Genomic DNA, 18838 nt, shown 5'->3' on the forward strand with positions numbered 1-18838 from the left:
GTATGTTGAATCAACAGGAATGCTATTTTGTTGAGCAAACTCACAATCATGTTGCAGCTGGAAGCCTCATGCAAACGTACATTGAATAAAAGATAATTACAGTGTACTTTATGGTCTAATTATTTTTCTCCATCTCGCATTAATCTATATTTCCTTTCCCTCCTCCCTCTGTATTCCTCTCACTTTACCCCTGCCTCTCCAACTTCTCAAGTCCAACCTCCCGTTCCTATTTATTTACCCTCCCACCATCCCTCCTCTTCCCCTTTACGCTTCGTCCTCTCTCACTCTCTTCTTCCTGTTGCCTTCTACGTTTTTTTTGCGTTTTTAGAACCTATTCTCTTTTCTCTTTCCCGTCTATTGCACAATTCCTTGCCCCTCCTCTGGCTTTTATACTATTTCGCGGGAATCTCTTTAAATTCCGTATCCCACCTCTAAAAATAATACGCTGTCTTAACTTTTGATTTCTTTGGCTTATCGGAAATGATGATGTCAAGGCAATACCCTATCTGAAATGCCACCCAGTGCGTCTCTGGACGCCTGAAGCAGCACATAGATTTGGTAAAGGCAATTTTCTGTTATTTTCTCTACTATTGAAAGAGGGGACGGAGGGTGTGTAAGCCCGCTGTGATATACGCCAATACAGTCCTGCGGTCACTGGTCTTAACCAATGATTGAATGGTTTTAACCTGAGAATCAATAGTTGATCTACAGTCTGTTTTCAACGTCCAGCTCCACCGGGAACTGTCACAGGTGAGTTACGACTTTTATTATAGCCTGTATTCAGAAGTCAGGAGAGATCTTCGAAGTGCTGTGAGTTGTGATCCGTTTAAATGTAATCATTGTAGGTTTATTTACTTTTTTTAAAAATTATTATTATTTCTAGTGAATTCTGACTAAATATTTGTCATGAATTTGCCAAGGGATTCAGCAACATGAGACAAATAATATAAAAACTGTTTTGAATGACACAAATATATAGTTTGTATCCCCATCAAGGCCAATCAATTGTTCAATTTTTCTTTCCGGTCCCATTAGCTGTTATTTTGCAGTTCGTGGTGAGTTCTTTCTGGGCAAGTTTGCGCGCCAGTTAATTACTTGTCATTATTTCAATGAGTAGGTGTGGGTTGTCTGGACGTCCTCTGATCCTTTTTGTATTTATTTATCGAGGCAAGTCCGTTAAGAACAAATTATTATGTACAATGACGGCCTACCCTGGCCAAACCCTAACCCAGACGACGCTGGGCCAATTGTGCGCTGCCCTATGGGACTCCCAATCACAGGCGGTTGTGATACAGCCTGGAATCGAACCAGGTCTGTAGTGACGCCTCTATCAATGAGATGCAGTGCCTTAGACCTGCGCTACTCGGGAGCCCACCCAAGGACAATAAACTGGTCAACCGATGCAGAGCAATGACCTCCAATTCTGTCTCACAGCATTATATGATGTGTGTCACTATCAGACACAGAATAAAGATAGGCACGTGACAATTATGAGATAAGTGGGTATATGACCTTTGATAATATTGCATTGTGTACTCAACAAGGCTAAGGAAAGATGTACAGACCTATTTGTATTCTATATAAACAAACAATGGAGTCAAAATATGTTTAATACTATCATGTCAATCTCACTGAATGTCAGACCTGATTGCAAGCTATCCAAAGCTCCTATCAATTTGAGAGTGCTTACTTTTCCGCAGCCCCGTCACTCCTCTTATCAGTCAGGCATTTTGAAATCACAGATTTAGCCTTTAAAGCATGTTATTGACAAATGTTTCCGAGTTGCAATTGGCAGAACACAGAGAAGAAACATTTCACCAAGAATCTGATACTGTCCAGAATGGGAGAAGAATGAGGAAGTTCTGATAATGCAGTGATAATGAGAACCCAGTGGGAGGGATGACTTTGTTATGTTGTTTGTTCCCTGGGTAAACTCTGTCCTTGCTCTAGTGTTTGTTCCTCCTCTATTTGGATACATATTATCCATCTGTTCTCTCAGCCTGTCCAATATAACATTATGCACACAGAGAACTTGGTCTCTTGTTAAAGACTCCGTCTAGACCACTGTATTAATCACTCTCTTTTCCCCCTCAGGATGTGGCAAGAGGGACTCTCCCATTGAATTCACTCCTGGAGAATAGTCATGATGGTTTCAGGGACGAGGTGGATTCTCTTCTGCCTCTTTCTACTGGGGGAGAGAACAGGACGTAAGGGAAACCAGACATTTTAGTCATCTAGCAGACGCTCTTATCCAGATTGACTTACAATTAGTACATTCATCTTAAGATAGCTATGTCGGACAACCACATATCGCAGTCATAGTAAGTACATTTTCCTCAATAAAGTAGCTGCCAGCAAAGTCAGTGCTAGTGGGAGGGGGGGGGGGGTCAAGTGCGAGTTCATGAAAGGCCATTTTTATTTATAATTTTAAAAAATGGGGGGGGGTGCTGTGTGATTCTTTAAGATATTCTTTGAAGAGGTATGAGACAGTTATAGAGGTACTGTTAATTCTACAGGATGTTTCCATACTGAATAGTACAACTTTAATACTTTCTCTCAAAAGTACCTCCCAGAGTGACTCTGCTTTCAAGGAGCTATGTGTCAAAGGTCAGATTTTGGTTTAGCAAAGTGAAAGTGGAATATTCAGAGACGTAAAAAAAAAACTTTGAAAGTTCAGTCAGGGGGCACTCCCCAATTAGCTCTGTTCAGTCCGAGAACAACAAGCTGTCTTTTAGTCATAGTGGGCCAACAGCCACTGACTGGAAGAAGAGAGCAAGAACCAGAGACCGACTGAGACGTAGACAGAGAGGCTGAGTGAGAGGGCTTGTCTGAGACCAGAGCAGTCGAGTGGAGCACTAGTGTGTTTATGTGGCGGATTGACAGAGACTTGTTTCTCCTGTTTGTCAGTGAGAGCAGAGAGTCTGCTGCTGACCCCGTCCATCCTGCCTATTACCAAACCTCACACCAAGTTCAGATGGTCTCTCTGTGTTGTCTTTTTCAGGGGCATCAAGTGTTTTATTTCTCATTTTATCTCTCCCACCAGAGACCCAATCTATATTAGTTTGTCCTCAATGTTCCCTGTAAACAGAGTATACAGCCGTAGCTCCATCTTGAGTGACATCTGGTTGTCTTTACAACTCTGCAGTTGACTGTGGGGAACTGCAGTGCTCTCTGTCTCCAGCGGGGGAGCTTCACCCTGTGCAGGGGCTGTTGGAGCGCTTTGAGGCCGGCCCGGGCTGTGCAGCCAGAGAGAGTGGAGAGAAAGAGACCCATGTGATCGCTGTGGGGAGAGGGACACGCAGCCCTGACAAACAGGTGCTCCCTCTCTGTTTCTCACAGTAGGACACACCCACACCCACAATCACTCCCAATACGTTGTGCCTCCTTACCCTGACCCCCTCTCTTTCCTTCTAGGTGACTGTGCTCCTGAGACCCCTGTCTCTGTCTCATCCTCCCCGTCAAACCCTCATCCTGGTACTGAGCTCCAAGCAACCAGTGCGCTGGTGGCTGGAGGCTGAGAGACTACCCCCGGATCTGCCTGTATTGGTGCAGGTCAGTCTATGTGTGCTCGTGTGGTGTGTGTGTGTGTACCTCTTTTAGTCATTCATCTGTCATTCACTCCAAAAAAAACAGTTTTGATGAGAGTATTTACTTCCTCCCATGAGGAACTGATAAAAGTACTGACCCCTTCAGTGTGTTTGTGTGTATGTCTGTGCAAGTTTGTTGTTTTAGAAACATAGGCCCCCACAAATGAATGTTTCTATTATTATGTGTTATCATGTCTCTCTCTGTAACCACAGTGTCCCCCCTTTGCCCCAGGTCTCTCCTAACTCTACAGTGACAGTGCAGCCCTCCAGTCTGGCAGTGCAGGTGCAGCCTGTGCCCTCTCTGCCTTTCCGTCCGCGGGCTTTGCTACGCTGGGCAATGCATCGGCATGGCTCCTTGTCCTCCCTCACACACACAGCCAGTGCCAACCGCGTCTACGTCCGTGTGGGCGAGGGTGAGCCCGCCCCACACACATACAACTAATACACGACCCTGGTCTTTCTGACCTTCTCTCTTCCTCTCCAACCAAGTCTCCCCTCTGCCCTCCAGATACCACCATGCCCAGTGTGTGCCAGCTGCAGTCTCTGTTCCTGTCACACAACTACCTGACCTCTGACCTGCAGCCACAGGAAGTACAGGGCTGTTCTCCAGTTGGCGGAGGCAACCCAGAAGTGCATGTCATCAAGCTCCGTTCAGCAGGGTCAGGGCTTTGTGGGTAAGCTTAGGACGTCTCCAGCATGTGAAGAAATGTGGAGAATATCTCTGAAGCTGTTCAAGTAATACAATGTTGAGCTATTGAGTTATCCCTTAATCATTTTATATGCATTTTCTCCCTCTTTGCCTTTCAGTGACCGGTCTCTCCCTCTATCCCAGCTCTCTGCAGGTGGAGGTGACTATTTCTCTGGTGCCCCCAGTGGCCAATGCTGGGTGGCACAAGTTGGTGTTGATCCTCAGTAGTGCCGTTCCAGTCAACTGGGCTCTCACAGTCCCAGGGCTCCGGGGACACATCTCTGTCTATGTGAGGACCCTATCCAGTAAAACTTGACACATTATGGTATTTCTCCTATCATGTGGGCTAGAATGGGTCCTTCACCTGTTCTGGAGTTTGGTATAAAAGTCATAAAAGGGTTATAAGTAAAAAAAAATGATGAAATGGACAAAATAGCTAAAGAAATTAAAGGAGCAATACAATCATTGAGTGAAGGCCAAGCTAAACATGATTTCAAAACCTCAACTTGAGTTCAAAATATCGATGGTTATTTTGTTTTTAAATAAATACATTCAACTTGGCTTTGACAGGGCTTGCCATGTTATCTTGTAACACAAACATCCCATTTATGCATTTTTTTTCAACCATTTCTCTATCTACCTTGTTCTTTCCACTCAGTCCTCGAACAGCGTGTCCCCACTCTACCCTCCAGAGCCTGACCTGACACTGACTAGCATGCTCACCTCTGACCTCTCTACCACCCATGACCTTTTGAGCTGGGCCAATCAGAGTGGCTTTCCCAAAGTGGCCTCATACACAGAGGCTGACCTGGTCAATCACTTTGTGATCAGACTGGCTGGGGGAGGGACAGGTCAGGACCTGTATGTGTCTCTTGTGTCCCTCATTGTGTGAGTGAACTGGATGGTTTATTTTGTTTTTCCTAACCGTGTGTTTGTGTTGGTGTTTCTCCTGATTAATTATGTTGTCTCTCTATATTGAAGGTCATGTTATCCCTAAAAAGGTGCTGTTCTGTGTGTTAGCACACCTCTCTCTCTTTCTCTCCCTCCTCACAGAAGGTGGCCCCCGTGTGCGTATGCTGGATGGCAGGCCCCCTTGGGTCCAGGAGCACAGGCTGAGGCAATGGCTGAGTGAGGGAGGTGGAAGTACCAGTGGGGGCTGGGAGGCCGTCAGTGTGCAGTGTCAGGACGGACGACTCAACGTGGCCGTGGACAGACACATTCTGCAGGTCACTTTCACTATGTGGTTGTACTGGTAGTTTAGCGTGTTAGCAAGGTTATGGTTGTACTGGTGGTTTAGTGTGTTAGCGTGGTTATGGTTGTACTGGTAGTTTAACGTGTTAGCGTGTTAGCGAGATTATGGTTGTACTGGTAGTTTAACGTGTTAGCGTGTTAGCGAGGTTATGGTTGTACTGGTAGTTTAGCGTGTTAGCCTGTTAGCGAGGTTATGTTATACAAATGCCAATATACTGCATGTAGACCTACAGTGTATTGTAGGTTCTTATGATGGTACTTAGTGTCGCTTTTGTGATGCTCTCTTTCACACAGACCCTGTCTCTCCCGGTGTCGGAGGTGACACTGCGGGATCCTCAGTGCCTGGCCCAGTCCAACAGCAGCCATTTCTTGTTGGCATTCCCGGTCATTTCCTGTGGGACTGAAGGGGTGCTGCAGGGAGAGCCCAGAGGGGTGCAGTACAAAAATGCGGTAAGACAGAGAGATGGTTTTAAGGGGTAAAATATCTGCAGGGAACATTTTAACATGTTTTGTGAAATGTTTCTGCAACGTTTGTGTCTCCACATGTTTTGCAATGTTTTTGTCTCACCAAAATGGAGTCCAAAATGGTAATAGAGCCATGCGTCTGGGTGCACCCGTTTACAAGTGATTCTGTGCTAAACACAGTCAGCAGAAAGAGAAAGAGCTGTGTAATTGGGACGTCCAGCAGCCTCATCAGAGAGGCGGATCTGATGGGGAGATAGAGCAGGGATGGGCTTCCCTTAGGTGGGGAGGGGGAGAGGGACATGTAGGTCACTATGGAGCCCCTCACTGTGTGTGTGTGTGTCTCTGTCTCTGTGTATCTGTGTGTGAGATTGAGATAGATGGCGAGAGATGCACAGTAGAAAGGCAGAGGACGAGAGAAGAGAGTAGAAGAGCAGGGCTGTAATTGTGTTGTTGTTGGTTAGTGTGATCTGAAGGGCCCCTGCGGTTGTGTAAGTAGTCTGTCTTATCTCCCCCAGGCGCCACATGGGTGACCTAGGTCAGAGTGTCCGGAACACTGCTGATCAGCCTGAGTGTAGCTAGGCCTGGGGACAGGAGTGTGGGGGCAGGGGGCTGGATAGTGGGAGTGGTGGAGATCTGGGAGGAAAGGGAGCAGGAGAGGAGGGAGGCAGTGAGACAGACATGTAGCATGTGAATTAACTAGGATCTACTAATATATCTACTGATATCTCACTGACCTATCTGTTCTAGTGTTTCAACTCTTACAGTACATGACTTGCCATGTTTTGTGTCTATCCATCCTCTCAGGTGTTGCTATGGAGAAACAAGCCTCTGGTTGCCGTGGGCAATGAGACAGACGAGGAGCCCACAGAGTGGACTCCACTGGTCATACATGTGAGATGATACAGGTTGTGTGTTTGTGTGTGTGTGGTCCAATTTCACTTCATATTAGTGTGTGTGTGTTTGTTGTGTGTGTGTGAGAGAGAGAGAGAGACATGTATATCTTGTCCTTATCATCCCATACATCTCCATCTTTTCCATTGTCCTCTTAGTTCAGCTGTTTGGCTGCAGTCCCCAGTGTCCCAAGCCTTCCTGTGGAGCAGCCCACTCTGCAGGGGCCGGGGCCTCTCCCAAGGGCCAGGGCCGGCCCACTGGTCTCACTGCAGCTGTTTGTTACAGAGGGCTATGAGCAGAGGCAGACCGGTCCTTGTGCCATCACTGCTGACAACCGTGTCTATGTGGAGGTCAGTTTGCCTAGCTATGTGTGTGTGTTTAATTGTGTGTCTGTCTGCCTGTCTGTATGTCTGTCTATCTGCTGATGTAGCTCCTGCTGCAAGTTCTACTTGTGTTTCTCCCTCTGATAGTCTTCTACAGTATCAGCTGCCTCAAGTCCAGAGCAGACTTCCTCCAGAAGGCTATTATAATCACATCTAGATATGTCACAATAAGTCCTTTCTATAAGAACTCTGTAGCCCTGCTATTACAGCACTAGAGCACAGCAGGTTGAAACAGAGACCTACAAATTACAGTACTTGTGTAATTACAATACTTATTACACTCTACTTACAAAATATCAACTCAGTAATAAGACCATGGTAAAGTAATGTGTTACCCATATTTTATCTGACTGTTTTTGCCAAGCTTTCCGCCAACGGAGCCCTCGGTGGGGGTGTGGAGGTGCGGTCCTGCATGGTGTCTCCCCTATCAGACCCCCGTGTGTCCCCTGGCTGGTCAGTCATTAGAGACGGCTGCTCCGCTGACTCCTCACTGACACTCAGCAACATGACACATGGCCAAGAGGACGAGGAGGAAGAGGATGAGGAATATTATGAAGAGGAAGAGGAGGTACCTAGTGTCCTGTCATTCAGGCATCCAGGAAGGGCTTGGAGGAACAAAGCAGGATTGAGAAATAGAGAACACGGTGGGAAGAGGGGACGAGGAGGACGAGCCAAAAGGAAGGAGAGCGATGGAGGAATGGGAGGAGAGGAGGACCAGATACACAGACTGAGGTTCAGTTTTGTCCTTCGGCCCATCTACAACAACTCTGTCCAGTTCCTGCACTGTTGCATCCGTCTCTGTGGCCCTGAGTCAGTGACCCAGGGGCCTCCAACGGCCATAATACAGAGTGGCTGTCCAAATCCCTGGGGCCTCCGTATCCCTGCCCTCGTATCCAAACTACCCAGCCAACAGGTACAGTACATGTTCTAGATTCATAATGACTAGTAGTATTAATGACTAAAAGTAATGACTTGGGTGGCTGCCCATGTTGCCTATACCTAAATCTGCCACTGCTTATCCTCCTCTCTCTTCTCTCTGTCAGTGTGAGTACAGAAACTTCTCCAGACCCATGCTGGTCTATCAGCCTGTTGGTGTGGCCAGACAGCAGGCGCCACCTGCTGGTGAGTAATAGATGGTCATTGATGGTGTTGTCCACCTCATGACATGAGCCTGAAGTAATTCACTTTCACTCTGTGTAAAAGGGTGTTTCTCTCTTCTTATCCAACTCTCTCTTTCTCTCTCTAGGTCAGAGAGGTCAAATGCCCAGTGTGTCTCAGCTGCCCAAGCCTATCCCAGCCCACAGCAGTAAGTAACTGTAACTTTAACCCTAGCCTCAACGCTAACCCTAGCTTCATGTCCACACCCTGGTTCAACCCTAACCCTCAACCCTAACCCTAGCTTCATGTCCACACCCTGGTTCAACCCTAACCCTAGCCTCAACACTAACCCTAGTGGTTCAACCCTAACCCTAGCCTCAACGCTAACCCTAGTGGTTCAACCCTAACCCTAGCACCAACACTAACCCTAGTGGTTCAACACTAGCCTCAACGCTAACCCTAGCGGTTCATTCCTAACCCTAGCCTCAACGCTAACCCTAGCCTCAACACTAACCCTAGCGGTTCAACCCTAACGCTAGCCTCACCGCTAACCCTAGCAGTTCAACCCTAACCCTAGCCTCAACGCTAACCCTAGCAGTTCAACCCTAACCCTAGCCTCATCCCTAACCATTGTTTCATGTCCACACCCTGGTTCAACCCTAACCCTAGGCTCAACACTAACCCTAGTGGTTCAACCCTAACCCTAGCCTCAACGCTAACCCTAGTGGTTCAACCCTAACCCTAGCACCAACGCTAACCCTAGCGGTTCATTCCTAACCCTAGCCTCAATGCTAACCCTAGCAGTTCGACCCTAACCCTAGCCTCAACATTAACCCTAGCGGTTCAACCCTAACGCTAGCCTCAACGCTAACCCTAGCAGTTCAACCCTAACCCTAGCAGTTTAACCCTAGCCTCAACGCTAACCCTAGCAGTTCAACCCTAACCCTAGCCTCATCCCTAACCCTTGTTTCATGTCCACACCCTGGTTCAACCCTAACCCTAGCCTCAACGCTAACCCTAGCAGTTTAACCCTAGCCTCAACCCTAACCCTAGCAGTTTAACCCTAGCCTCAACGCTAACCCTAGCAGTTCAACCCTAACCCTAGCCTCATCCCTAACCCTTGTTTCATGTCCACACCCTGGTTCAACCCTAACCCTAGCGGTTCAACCCTAACCCTAGCTATAACCATAATATCAACTCCCGGATGTTCCTACATGTGTTAGTTATCACAACAGTGATAGTAACTTGGATTTGGCTTAACTACTACTTTTCCCTCCCATGTTTTTGTCACCCAGGCTCTGGGGTAGACACAGGCTCAGTTTTGGGGATTGTGTTTGTTGCTTTCCTTCTGGGCATCAGCCTGATGGGGGCGCTATGGTGCATCTACTCTCACACAGGTAACCACACGGGACAGTTCGTAAAGTCTATCCTGGACCAAAGGCCAAAATACTGAGCTATACCACCATATTCACAAATAAACAGAGACGATTCTATACCTGCTGCTACTTTATTTCTAGTTATATGTACATATCTACCTCGATTACCTCGTACCCCTGCACATCGACTCAGTTCCCCTTATATATAGCCAAGTTATCGTTACTCATTCTATTATTTTTCTATTTTCCTTTCTCTCTGTGTTGTTGGGAAGGGCTGTTAGTCTACACTGTTAGTGTGGACTGTTAGTCTACACCTGATGTTTTTTCGAAGGATGTGACGAATAACATTTGATTTGATTTGACCTAGTGTAAGAGAAGATACTATTATAACGTTCTTATGATTTTTGAGAGAAATACTGGGTTTATTCACCATGTATAAATGTTAATGACACACTTGACATGTGATTGGTTGCAGGGGCTCCTCCACCAACCAGAAGAGGGGGCCTGATCGAGAATACTAACCCTGCCTTAGACTCTTCCAACAGCTCTGTGTAGAGTTGAGATGGAACGTGACCAACACACACAGCAGCTGGGGGACCACAAAGTAAAGAGAATGTCAAATTTAGACTAGTATTCTATAGACTTATCATGGTGGCACTAGCGCCCTTTGTGAATTAGTCAAGCACCTGCAGATTGCAATAGTGATATCTCATATCATGTGTAAGAAATACAATATTATCATTCTCTATCTCATTTTCAGTGTTTCCTCTGGTAAATCTGAGACCGAGGGTAAAGTGGGGCAGAAGATGAAACACCTGGTGTGTGTCTGTGAGTGTGTCAGACCTGGGTTCAAATACATGCATATTTAAGTATTTGTTATTTAAATGCTTATTTTCTGTGTATTTTTGTATTTTCAAATAATGCAGTATTTTTATATTTGTATTTGAAAATACACTTGTCTCTGTAGTTGAGAATTTCCAAATTCATTCCAATATTTAAGTACTGAAAATATCCAGATACTTACTTTGAAATGTCTTTGAAAGTAATTGAAATACCCTAAATAGTTTTTGAACCCAGGTCTTGTGTGTGTGTGTGTGTGTGTGTGTGTGTGTGTGTGTGTGTGTGTGTGTAACCACATATACACTTTTGTGTGTGTGTAACCACATATACACTGAGTATACAAAACATTGAGAACACCTGCTCTCTGCATGACATAGACTAACCAGGTGAATCCAGGTGAAAGATATGATCCCTTATTGATGTCACTTGTTAAATCCACTTCAATCAGTGAAGATGAAGGGGAGGAGACAGGTTAAATAATACTTTTTTCCCCCCTTGACACAATTGAGACATGGATTGTGTCTGTGTACCATTCAGAGTGTGAATGGGCAAAACTAAAGATTTAAGTGCCTTTGAACGGGATATGGTAGTAGGTGCCAGGCGCACTGGTTTGTGTCAGGAATTGCAACGCTGCTGAGTTTTTCACCCTCAGCAGTTTCCTGTGTGTATCAAGAATGGTCCACTACCTAAAGGACACACCTGTAGGAAGCATTGGAGTCAACATGGGCCAGCATCCCTGTGGAATGCTTTCGATACCTTGTAGAGTCCATGCCCCAACTAATTGAGGCTGTTCTGAGGGCAAGGGTGGGGGTGGGGTGCAACTCAATATTAGGAAGGTGTCCATAATGTTTTGTATACTTGGTGTACACTTCTTGAAGCAATGAGATGTGTAAAGGTCTGAAAGACTGAGACTACATGTATGTCTACAGGTACATGGCCTTAGCAACTCCTCAAAGTGTTGGACGAAATACTAGTCAGTGCATTTGATCCATTATACTGTATCTACAATGTCATAACCAGGGCTCATAGAATGGAATGGTGTGACTACTGGCTATAGGATGAGCATGAATCTGAACCTAGCCTAGCCTAATGCTACAACAGAAACAAGCACTACAGAGTTTAAAGAGGAACACATGAAGTCAAATATGTCATGAGTAGAATATGTGTGAGGGGAATTGCCATTATCCAGATCCTTATTGTATATATCTATGTTGTAACTGTGACCCTTTGTTTGATATTATCTGTGCTGTTGCTATTTAAATTAAATATCTGTGGCTGAGTTTGTGTTTTATCTAAAAAATAAAGTGCGGGTGAGAACAATGAATGACGCCCCAGAAATTCTAAACTTAAACAGAGTATTTCATTTTTTGTATCTAAATCCCTTTTAATATATGCTGACCAGGCTGTGACACTGAGAATATACAGTCACGTTGTCTCGCCATACTTGTGTAGCATCATTTCAACATAATCATTGTCTCTCTCTGCTCGTACTGCAGTCAAAGACATTATTTCTCACATGTTCCACATGGCCTGATTGTATATTATTATGCCCTTGGGTGGGCTGCCACAGTGAAGTGAAAATGGCAGCTTCATTCATACACCAACAATGGGAGCCACAATTGCAACGGCTCTGAGGAAAATGGCCAATTACAGTGGGAAATAGGGCTTGCTTTGTCACTCTTCAAACCACCTATTTTGAATAAGGTGTCTTTTTAGACATACAGCATAGTAGAGACCAGAGCCTAAAGGGCTGGATTCAGTCCGTTGCGTTAAGGCGTGACTGACATTTAAAGGCAATGTTTCCGTGTTGGCGGAGACAGCATTCGTGGTAAATGTTGCATATGTTGGCTCAATCGAAAATGACCTTTACATTTCAACCGGCTACAACGCTGAGCTTCTGCGCTATGGATGGAATCCAGCTCGCACACTATATATGACATTGTTAGAGATGTTAAAGTGATCAGGTCCCCTCAAGGCACTATCCAAACGGTCAACCTGAAAAGCTGTGAGCGAAAGCAAATGCACAAAAACAAATGCACAAATATCTTGAACACAAGTAATGTGCTTGGCCTCCTTCACTGATCAAAGTACCATATAAAAACAGAACTGCAAATACCGGTCAACAATCTCTATACAAAGCACTCATTCTTGTGCTACATAGAGTACTTGTGTAATACAGATCTCCATTATACCCGTGGCCTCAGCTCTGTGTGTACACGCTGCTATGGACACATTGTGTCTCCTGGTGGCGCTGTAGGTCCAGTCTGCGCTGGAAGCTGCTTTGGCAGTGCGTGCAGCTGAAGGGCCAGTAGCTGCTGTGTTTACGGCTGTGGGTGATGAGGTTGGAGCTCTGGCTGAAGGCCTTGCCACACACCTGGCACACATGGGGCTTCTCACCTGAGACAGGCAGGGACAGACAGCAGGACATGACATGGAATTCAAGAAGAGAGACACTCTGTGACAGCAGCCAGTGTGTAGGGCAGATTCCTAACTTCAGATGTAAGCGACCTTTGCACAATGTGTATGTCAGTTGTACACACACCAGCTGACCTATGTTCAACACACACTATGCTCATTTGTGTATGTGTCCTTACAGTGTACCTCCCCGCACATCAAATCAAATACATTTGTATTGGTCACATACACATGGTAATCAGATATTAATGCGAGTGTAGCGAAATGCTTGTGCTTCTAGTTCCAACAGTGCAGTAATATCTAACAAGTAATCTAACAATTCCCCAACAACTACCTAATGCACCCAAATCTAAAGGGATGGAATAAGAATATGTACATATAAATATATGGATGAGCGATGGCCGAGCGGCATAGGCAAGATACAATAGATGGTATAAGATCAAGTATATACATATACCTGTGTGTATGAAGGTGTGTTTCTTCATGTCTGACTTCTGGTGGAACCTCTTGCCACAGTACTGGCAGGGGTAGGGCCTGGTGTCAGAGTGGATGAGCAGGTGGGTGGACAGGGTGGAGGAGCGCTTGAATACCTTCCCACATTCCTTACAGCTATGGCTACGCTCCTGGAACACACACATTCACAGAGATGTGGTTAGGATTTTGCCATGAGTATTTTTATATAGTTTGTGTTGGGAAGTGGAGAGACCTCCACCAATGTACTTCTGCCAGATATACCTTTGGTCTTCCGTACATGCCCAGAGCTTGTTTGAACTCGTAGGGGTGCTCTGGGGCTTTGGCTGATGTGGCCAATGGAACTGCATACACGCATGTGCGTGACCTGAGTAAATGACTCTTCAGTACAGCTCCTGAGGACAAGACCTGAGAAAAGAGAAAGCTAAGAGTAACAGCAGATGTAGATCATACTCCCAGAGATGTCAAACATATTCAACACAATTACCCATCACAGCCTCAATTCTCACACCAAACAAATCTGCTCTTATGTCATTTTCTGACATGTCACAGAGCCCTGTCGAGTACAATTTCCACCACTCTACTGTCACTCTTGTCTCAGGTCATAAACACCAAACAGTATCTCATTTATTCTATTTTAGTCATGCCTGAAGGGGTTTGCATGGTTTGGAACCACACACTTTTGGTTGATACACCCTATAAGGGTAGATGTGCTGTTCTGATTATATTGTAATTCCTGACCCTTGCTGGTTCTTCTTACCTTTTCACAGAGGGGGCATGGGCTGGTGGAGTTGAGGTCCATATGTGGCCTGTGGCTCAGTAAGACATGGACCAATTTCTCCAGCTCCCTCTCTCTGTCAGGGCCCCGGGGCCAGTGTAGGGACCAGGGCAGGGCAGACTCGGAAGGCTCCACACCATCGTACCCTCCGGTTTCTGTGGAGTAAGTGGCATACTAGTAGATTGAGTTTGAAATTAAAAAAACTATTTTTGATTTGATAAAGGTAGTTATGACAATCAAATTGAAGCAATGTGAAGTGTTTAACGCGATGGAATACAAATATAACAAATATCTACATCTACTTATTTATTATTTACAATAAATAGAGTGTAGAGCCATAAAGTCAGGATCCGTCGGATACCTGCAGACCAGCTGGTCCAGAGGTCAGCTGGCGAGGTGCTGTGTGGTCTGGTTGCCATGGCGTCCCAGCTAGGGCAGGGGTATTCCAGGGTGTCCTTGACCTCTGACCCTGAGCACAGGTTGCCCTGGTCCTCCTGGAAGGGGCTCCGATGTGGGGACCTTACTTCCCACCACGCCCTGTTCTGCCTGTCGTGATAATTTGTATGAGGTTGTGGCTGGTCAGGGTTTGTGTGTCTCGTGCCTTTAGAGAAGCAAGGGGGGTGAGACCCTGGTCTCTTACCCTTGACCAGGAATGAGCGAGGCATGACAGAGCTGAGGCAAGGGGGTGGCAAGAGTGAGAGAGATAAATACCTACAGAACAGACAAGAGACGAGGAGTCATTCGAAATTCACTTAATGACAGATTCTTTGACAAAGTGTTCCTCTGTAGTAAAGAACAACAACGAACTGATATTATTTATAGATTTTTCATTTCATTTTTCTACAAATACCAATGCCCTAAAGACATACATTGCGTATACCAAACAATAAGAGCACCTTCCTAATATTGAGTTGCACTCAATTCGTCGGGGCATGGACTCTATAAGGTGTGGAAAGCGTTCCACAGTTTTGCTGGCCCATGTTGACTCCAATGCTTACCACAGTTGTGTCCATTATGTATTGGACCATTATGGATACACACAGGAAACTGTTGAGTGTGAAAAACCCAGTAGCCTTGCAGTACTTTACACAACCGGTGCACCGGTCCTTCTACCAGACCCTGTTCAAAGGCATTTAAATGTTTTGTCTTGTCCATTCACCCTCTGAACGGCACATATAAACAATCCATGTCTCAATTATCTCATGGCTTCTTTAACCTGTCTCCTCCCCTTCATCTACACTGATTGAAGTGACATTGTTAAGGGATCATAGCTTTCACCTGGATTTACCTGGTCACTCTACTGTATGTCATGAAAAAAGAACATGTTCCTAATGTTTTGTACACTCAGTATATTTATCCACAGAATCATTCACCTCACTTACTGAATTTCTGGAGAATGTGAAATGTGTTGGGTTCGTAATGATATTTTTCTGCAATTAAGTAAGGGACATAAAATAGTTTTGATATATAAATATGTGTTTCTACTGTAAGAGATTGCGAAATTAGAGATAATAAATGTTTTGATAACATTAACTTTCATTAATGAATTTTCCACGTAATGTAACGTAGTCATTCATCCAATTTTGGAAAAATGTATTATCACTAAAAATTGCTCTGTGAAAATGTACAATTACAGATTGGCACACATTTACACACATCACACTTATAGTAAGCTGTAATGTCACTCATGTTGCTCTGCGTTAGTATTCCTTATCTTCGTATGTCAATGTGAAACACACACACCTGTTGATAAATAATCAGTTAAAATGCCAAAGCCTGTGGTTTGGGTAAGAAATGCATCATGGCCACCTGCACACTGTTTAAAAAACACATTTCAAAAGCAGGTCTATCTCTGAGGACTACCCTACTCCGTCAAGCAATTCAAACTGAAATCTCACGATCTGTTGTGAAAAATACATTTTGAGCTTTTACTAAATAGATCTACGTCTCTATAAGTTTTTAAACGTTTCTAAATATGACATATGTAACCAAATCATTCATAAAATAGAATACAATCCTACCATATAATACAATCAAATTACAAATGCAACATATTTCCTTTGCAATTCTCCCAATGATATTCACAATTCTACACATTATCAGAATAGATTTTTTTTACCATTGATCACATATTAATAAACGACACAGACTTTTGTAAAAACAATAACCTATTTTGGTCAGTTTTCAGTCAAGCTCAAGCCTAAAAATATCTAATATGTTTTGTTGCTCGTCAGTTAAATGTATTAAAATGATTCATATCTGTACTGAATTAATCCTCAAATTCAATAAATATTATGCAAAACATTAAACGCCAATCTCATAGTATAAAGTTGAAATCTGGAGAGAGGCTGAATTCTTTAACTTACCACTTGTATGCACAGTTGAATCTGGAGTGGTTGCTATCTCTTTGGTGTCGGTAACATCCCCTTTTCTTTACCCCCTCACCCATTAACTGATGACATGACAGAAAACAATTGATTTGGTTTGATTTTGAAGCAGTTGCTGAACAATGGATTGTGGGAAATCTCAACAACAAAAAAACACCAGCCAACCTTTACAGTGCATTCAAAGTCTATACCTCTCAGCGTACAATTCAAAGCATTTACCTAAAGGCTAGAAATTAAAAATGTTAATCTATTAAACTCATACTGTAACATTAATTTGACTCTTACACACATAATTACAGTATGTGACAATGATGCATAATATTGGTTATTTTTCAAGATTTATTCTAATCTACACCAGAGATTTTCTAATTAGAAATAGTCATCAGCTAGATAAACTGTTTTTCTTTGTTTTATTTTTTTGTTGTTGAATAAAACAAATCTGATATTCCCCGTTGTTAACCAACTTCTGTAATGGAAACCTGTGCTCGGTGTTCAGCTTGTTGTTCGCATCCTGCCTGTTGTCTTACCTCTAGAGAGGACTGATCCGCACACTAGAAAGGACCAAGCACACATCCAAACCTGTCCATCTGGGTCTGAAAGTCAATGTTCTATGCTACTGAGTCACAGGTAACTTGGAGATACTGGTAGCGTCAGTCATACTGAGGGTAGGAAATGTGTACATTAAGGTCACTTGATTGTGTTTAAATATCAAAGTCTCACGTAAAAACAGGGACCTTACTTTAACCATGTAATCTTGCTATGGGAGGTTATTGACACACACATCACTGGTGTCTATGCAGTGTGGAATGTGTATAAAACACAACCCACACAACTCTCTTCCTGTGGCTGAGGTCATTTAAGTGATCTCCACCACAGAAATAGAAACACTCTCCCACACTAGAACAACGATGAAAAGAGCTGCTAGAAGATGACAGGATTTTGCTAAACAAGTGAAGTAAAGAAGTAAGATTGCAAAGATAACTGTATTATAGTTGATGTCCATTGAATTACAGTGAAAACTACATTGGAGATCACTGTATGACTCAGCACACGACATCTTAGATTGAAACAGGTCAGAGGCCCTCAGAACAGCCTCAATTCATCTGGGCATGGACTCTACAAGGTGTCGAAAGCGTTTCACAGGGATGCTGGCCCATGTTGACTCTCATGTGGACCATTCTTGATACACATGGGAAACTGCTTCAAAAACCCAGCAGCATTGCACTTCGTGACGGAAACCGGTGTGCCTGGCACCTACTACCATACCCCATTCAAAGGCACTTAAATATTTAGTCTTGCCCATTCACTCTCTGAATTTCACACATACACAATCCATGTCTCACTTGTCTCTAGACTTAAAAATCCTACTTTAACTTGTCTCCTCTCCTTCATCTACACTGATTTGAAGTGGATTTAACAAGTGACATCAATAAGGGATCATAGCTTTCATCTGGATTCACCTGGTCAGTCTATGTCATGGAAAGAGCAGGTGTTCTTAATGTTTTGTACACTCATTGTATTGTATCTTGTGAGCAGCAGACAGTGGAGTTGAGTGTGCCACTGCCTTGATGTTCTGGAGTGGAGCTTGGCAGAGCGCTGTGGTTACTGTGGCGGGGGACTGGCAGCCTTCTCCCCAGGGTTTCAGGGAGTGCAGGCGAGGGGGGGGCAGGTTGTTGAGATGGGGTGGTAGGCTCGGTGGGTTTGTGTCTCGTCTCTGATGGGGGGGTTCGGGGGCTTCTCTTCCTACATCCGTCCCTCTGCTCCCCTGCTGCTGCTCCTGTCTTTCTAGGAACCTGAATCTTGGGGTCTGGGGTGGAGGGGTTTAGGGAGGGGGTTATGGCTGGTTGGCATTTAGTGTACTTTTCCTTTCTTTGTTTTTGTCTCACCTGTTCTGTTTTCTACTGTGATATGTTCCCTTGCGTTCAAGTATGCTCCTGGCTCTGAGCTCCAATGAAGCAGTCTGTATAAGGCTTTGGTTATGAAACCAGCATCACAAGCACGAATGGAGCGACAGGTGAGGATGCAAACACAAGACTCTCTCTGGTCAGAGAGCGACCTGGGGTTGGACTCAACTTGTGAATACACGATGTTAGGATGTGGTCTAGGTGCTGTGGTCCCCCTTGTTTATCACAACTGAGCAAATTTTCCATCATGGCTCCCAATCTTGTTGGAAGGACAGGTGCCGAGTAGAGAGTATGTGGCTGAAAA

At 44.5% G+C, this 18838-nt stretch overlaps 2 protein-coding genes across 3 annotated transcripts; one reads left to right on the forward strand and one right to left on the reverse strand.

Moving 5' to 3' along the window:
* Positions 1-436: 436 nt before the first annotated feature.
* On the forward strand, positions 437-11934 carry LOC139364891 (transforming growth factor beta receptor type 3-like). Of its 2 annotated transcripts, none has more exons than XM_071102095.1 (17): positions 437-750; positions 2095-2207; positions 3146-3315; positions 3415-3552; positions 3820-4000; positions 4096-4261; positions 4420-4564; positions 4934-5126; positions 5329-5501; positions 5821-5976; positions 6796-6882; positions 7041-7232; positions 7630-8178; positions 8309-8387; positions 8512-8571; positions 9659-9760; positions 10215-11934. In XM_071102095.1, exons 2-17 carry the CDS (start codon positions 2144-2146, stop codon positions 10292-10294), a joined length of 2535 nt encoding a protein of 844 aa, XP_070958196.1. In that variant the 5' UTR covers positions 437-750; positions 2095-2143; the 3' UTR covers positions 10295-11934. The 2 variants fall into 2 exon arrangements, with proteins under 2 accessions (XP_070958196.1, XP_070958195.1); XM_071102094.1 differs by having other exon boundaries at positions 548-750; positions 5296-5501.
* An 845-nt stretch (positions 11935-12779) lies between these two features.
* LOC139423985 (zinc finger protein Gfi-1b-like) lies at positions 12780-14908 on the reverse strand. The gene is made up of 5 exons (XM_071175657.1): positions 14605-14908; positions 14226-14398; positions 13730-13873; positions 13452-13617; positions 12780-12976 (listed from the first exon to the last, which is right to left on the reverse strand). Exons 1-5 carry the CDS (start codon positions 14906-14908, stop codon positions 12780-12782), a joined length of 984 nt encoding a protein of 327 aa, XP_071031758.1.
* Between the last annotated feature and the right edge of the window lie 3930 nt (positions 14909-18838).

Source organism: Oncorhynchus clarkii, chromosome 13, assembly GCF_045791955.1.
Source record: "Oncorhynchus clarkii lewisi isolate Uvic-CL-2024 chromosome 13, UVic_Ocla_1.0, whole genome shotgun sequence".
Lineage (NCBI taxonomy): Eukaryota > Metazoa > Chordata > Actinopteri > Salmoniformes > Salmonidae > Oncorhynchus > Oncorhynchus clarkii.

Coding starts and splice junctions, on each gene's coding strand:
- LOC139423985 (XM_071175657.1), bottom strand. CDS start 14,908: ATGCCTCGCTCATTCCTGGTCAAGGGTAAGAGACCAGGGTCTCACCCC. Junction 14,399..14,604: donor CTGGACCAGCTGGTCTGCAG/GTATCCGACGGA, acceptor CTTACTCCACAG/AAACCGGAGGGTACGATGGT. Junction 13,874..14,225: donor CATGCCCCCTCTGTGAAAAG/GTAAGAAGAACC, acceptor CTCTTTTCTCAG/GTCTTGTCCTCAGGAGCTGT.
- LOC139364891 (XM_071102094.1), top strand. CDS start 2,144: ATGATGGTTTCAGGGACGAGGTGGATTCTCTTCTGCCTCTTTCTACTG. Junction 4,565..4,933: donor GGGGACACATCTCTGTCTAT/GTGAGGACCCTA, acceptor CTTTCCACTCAG/TCCTCGAACAGCGTGTCCCC. Junction 5,977..6,795: donor GGGTGCAGTACAAAAATGCG/GTAAGACAGAGA, acceptor CCATCCTCTCAG/GTGTTGCTATGGAGAAACAA.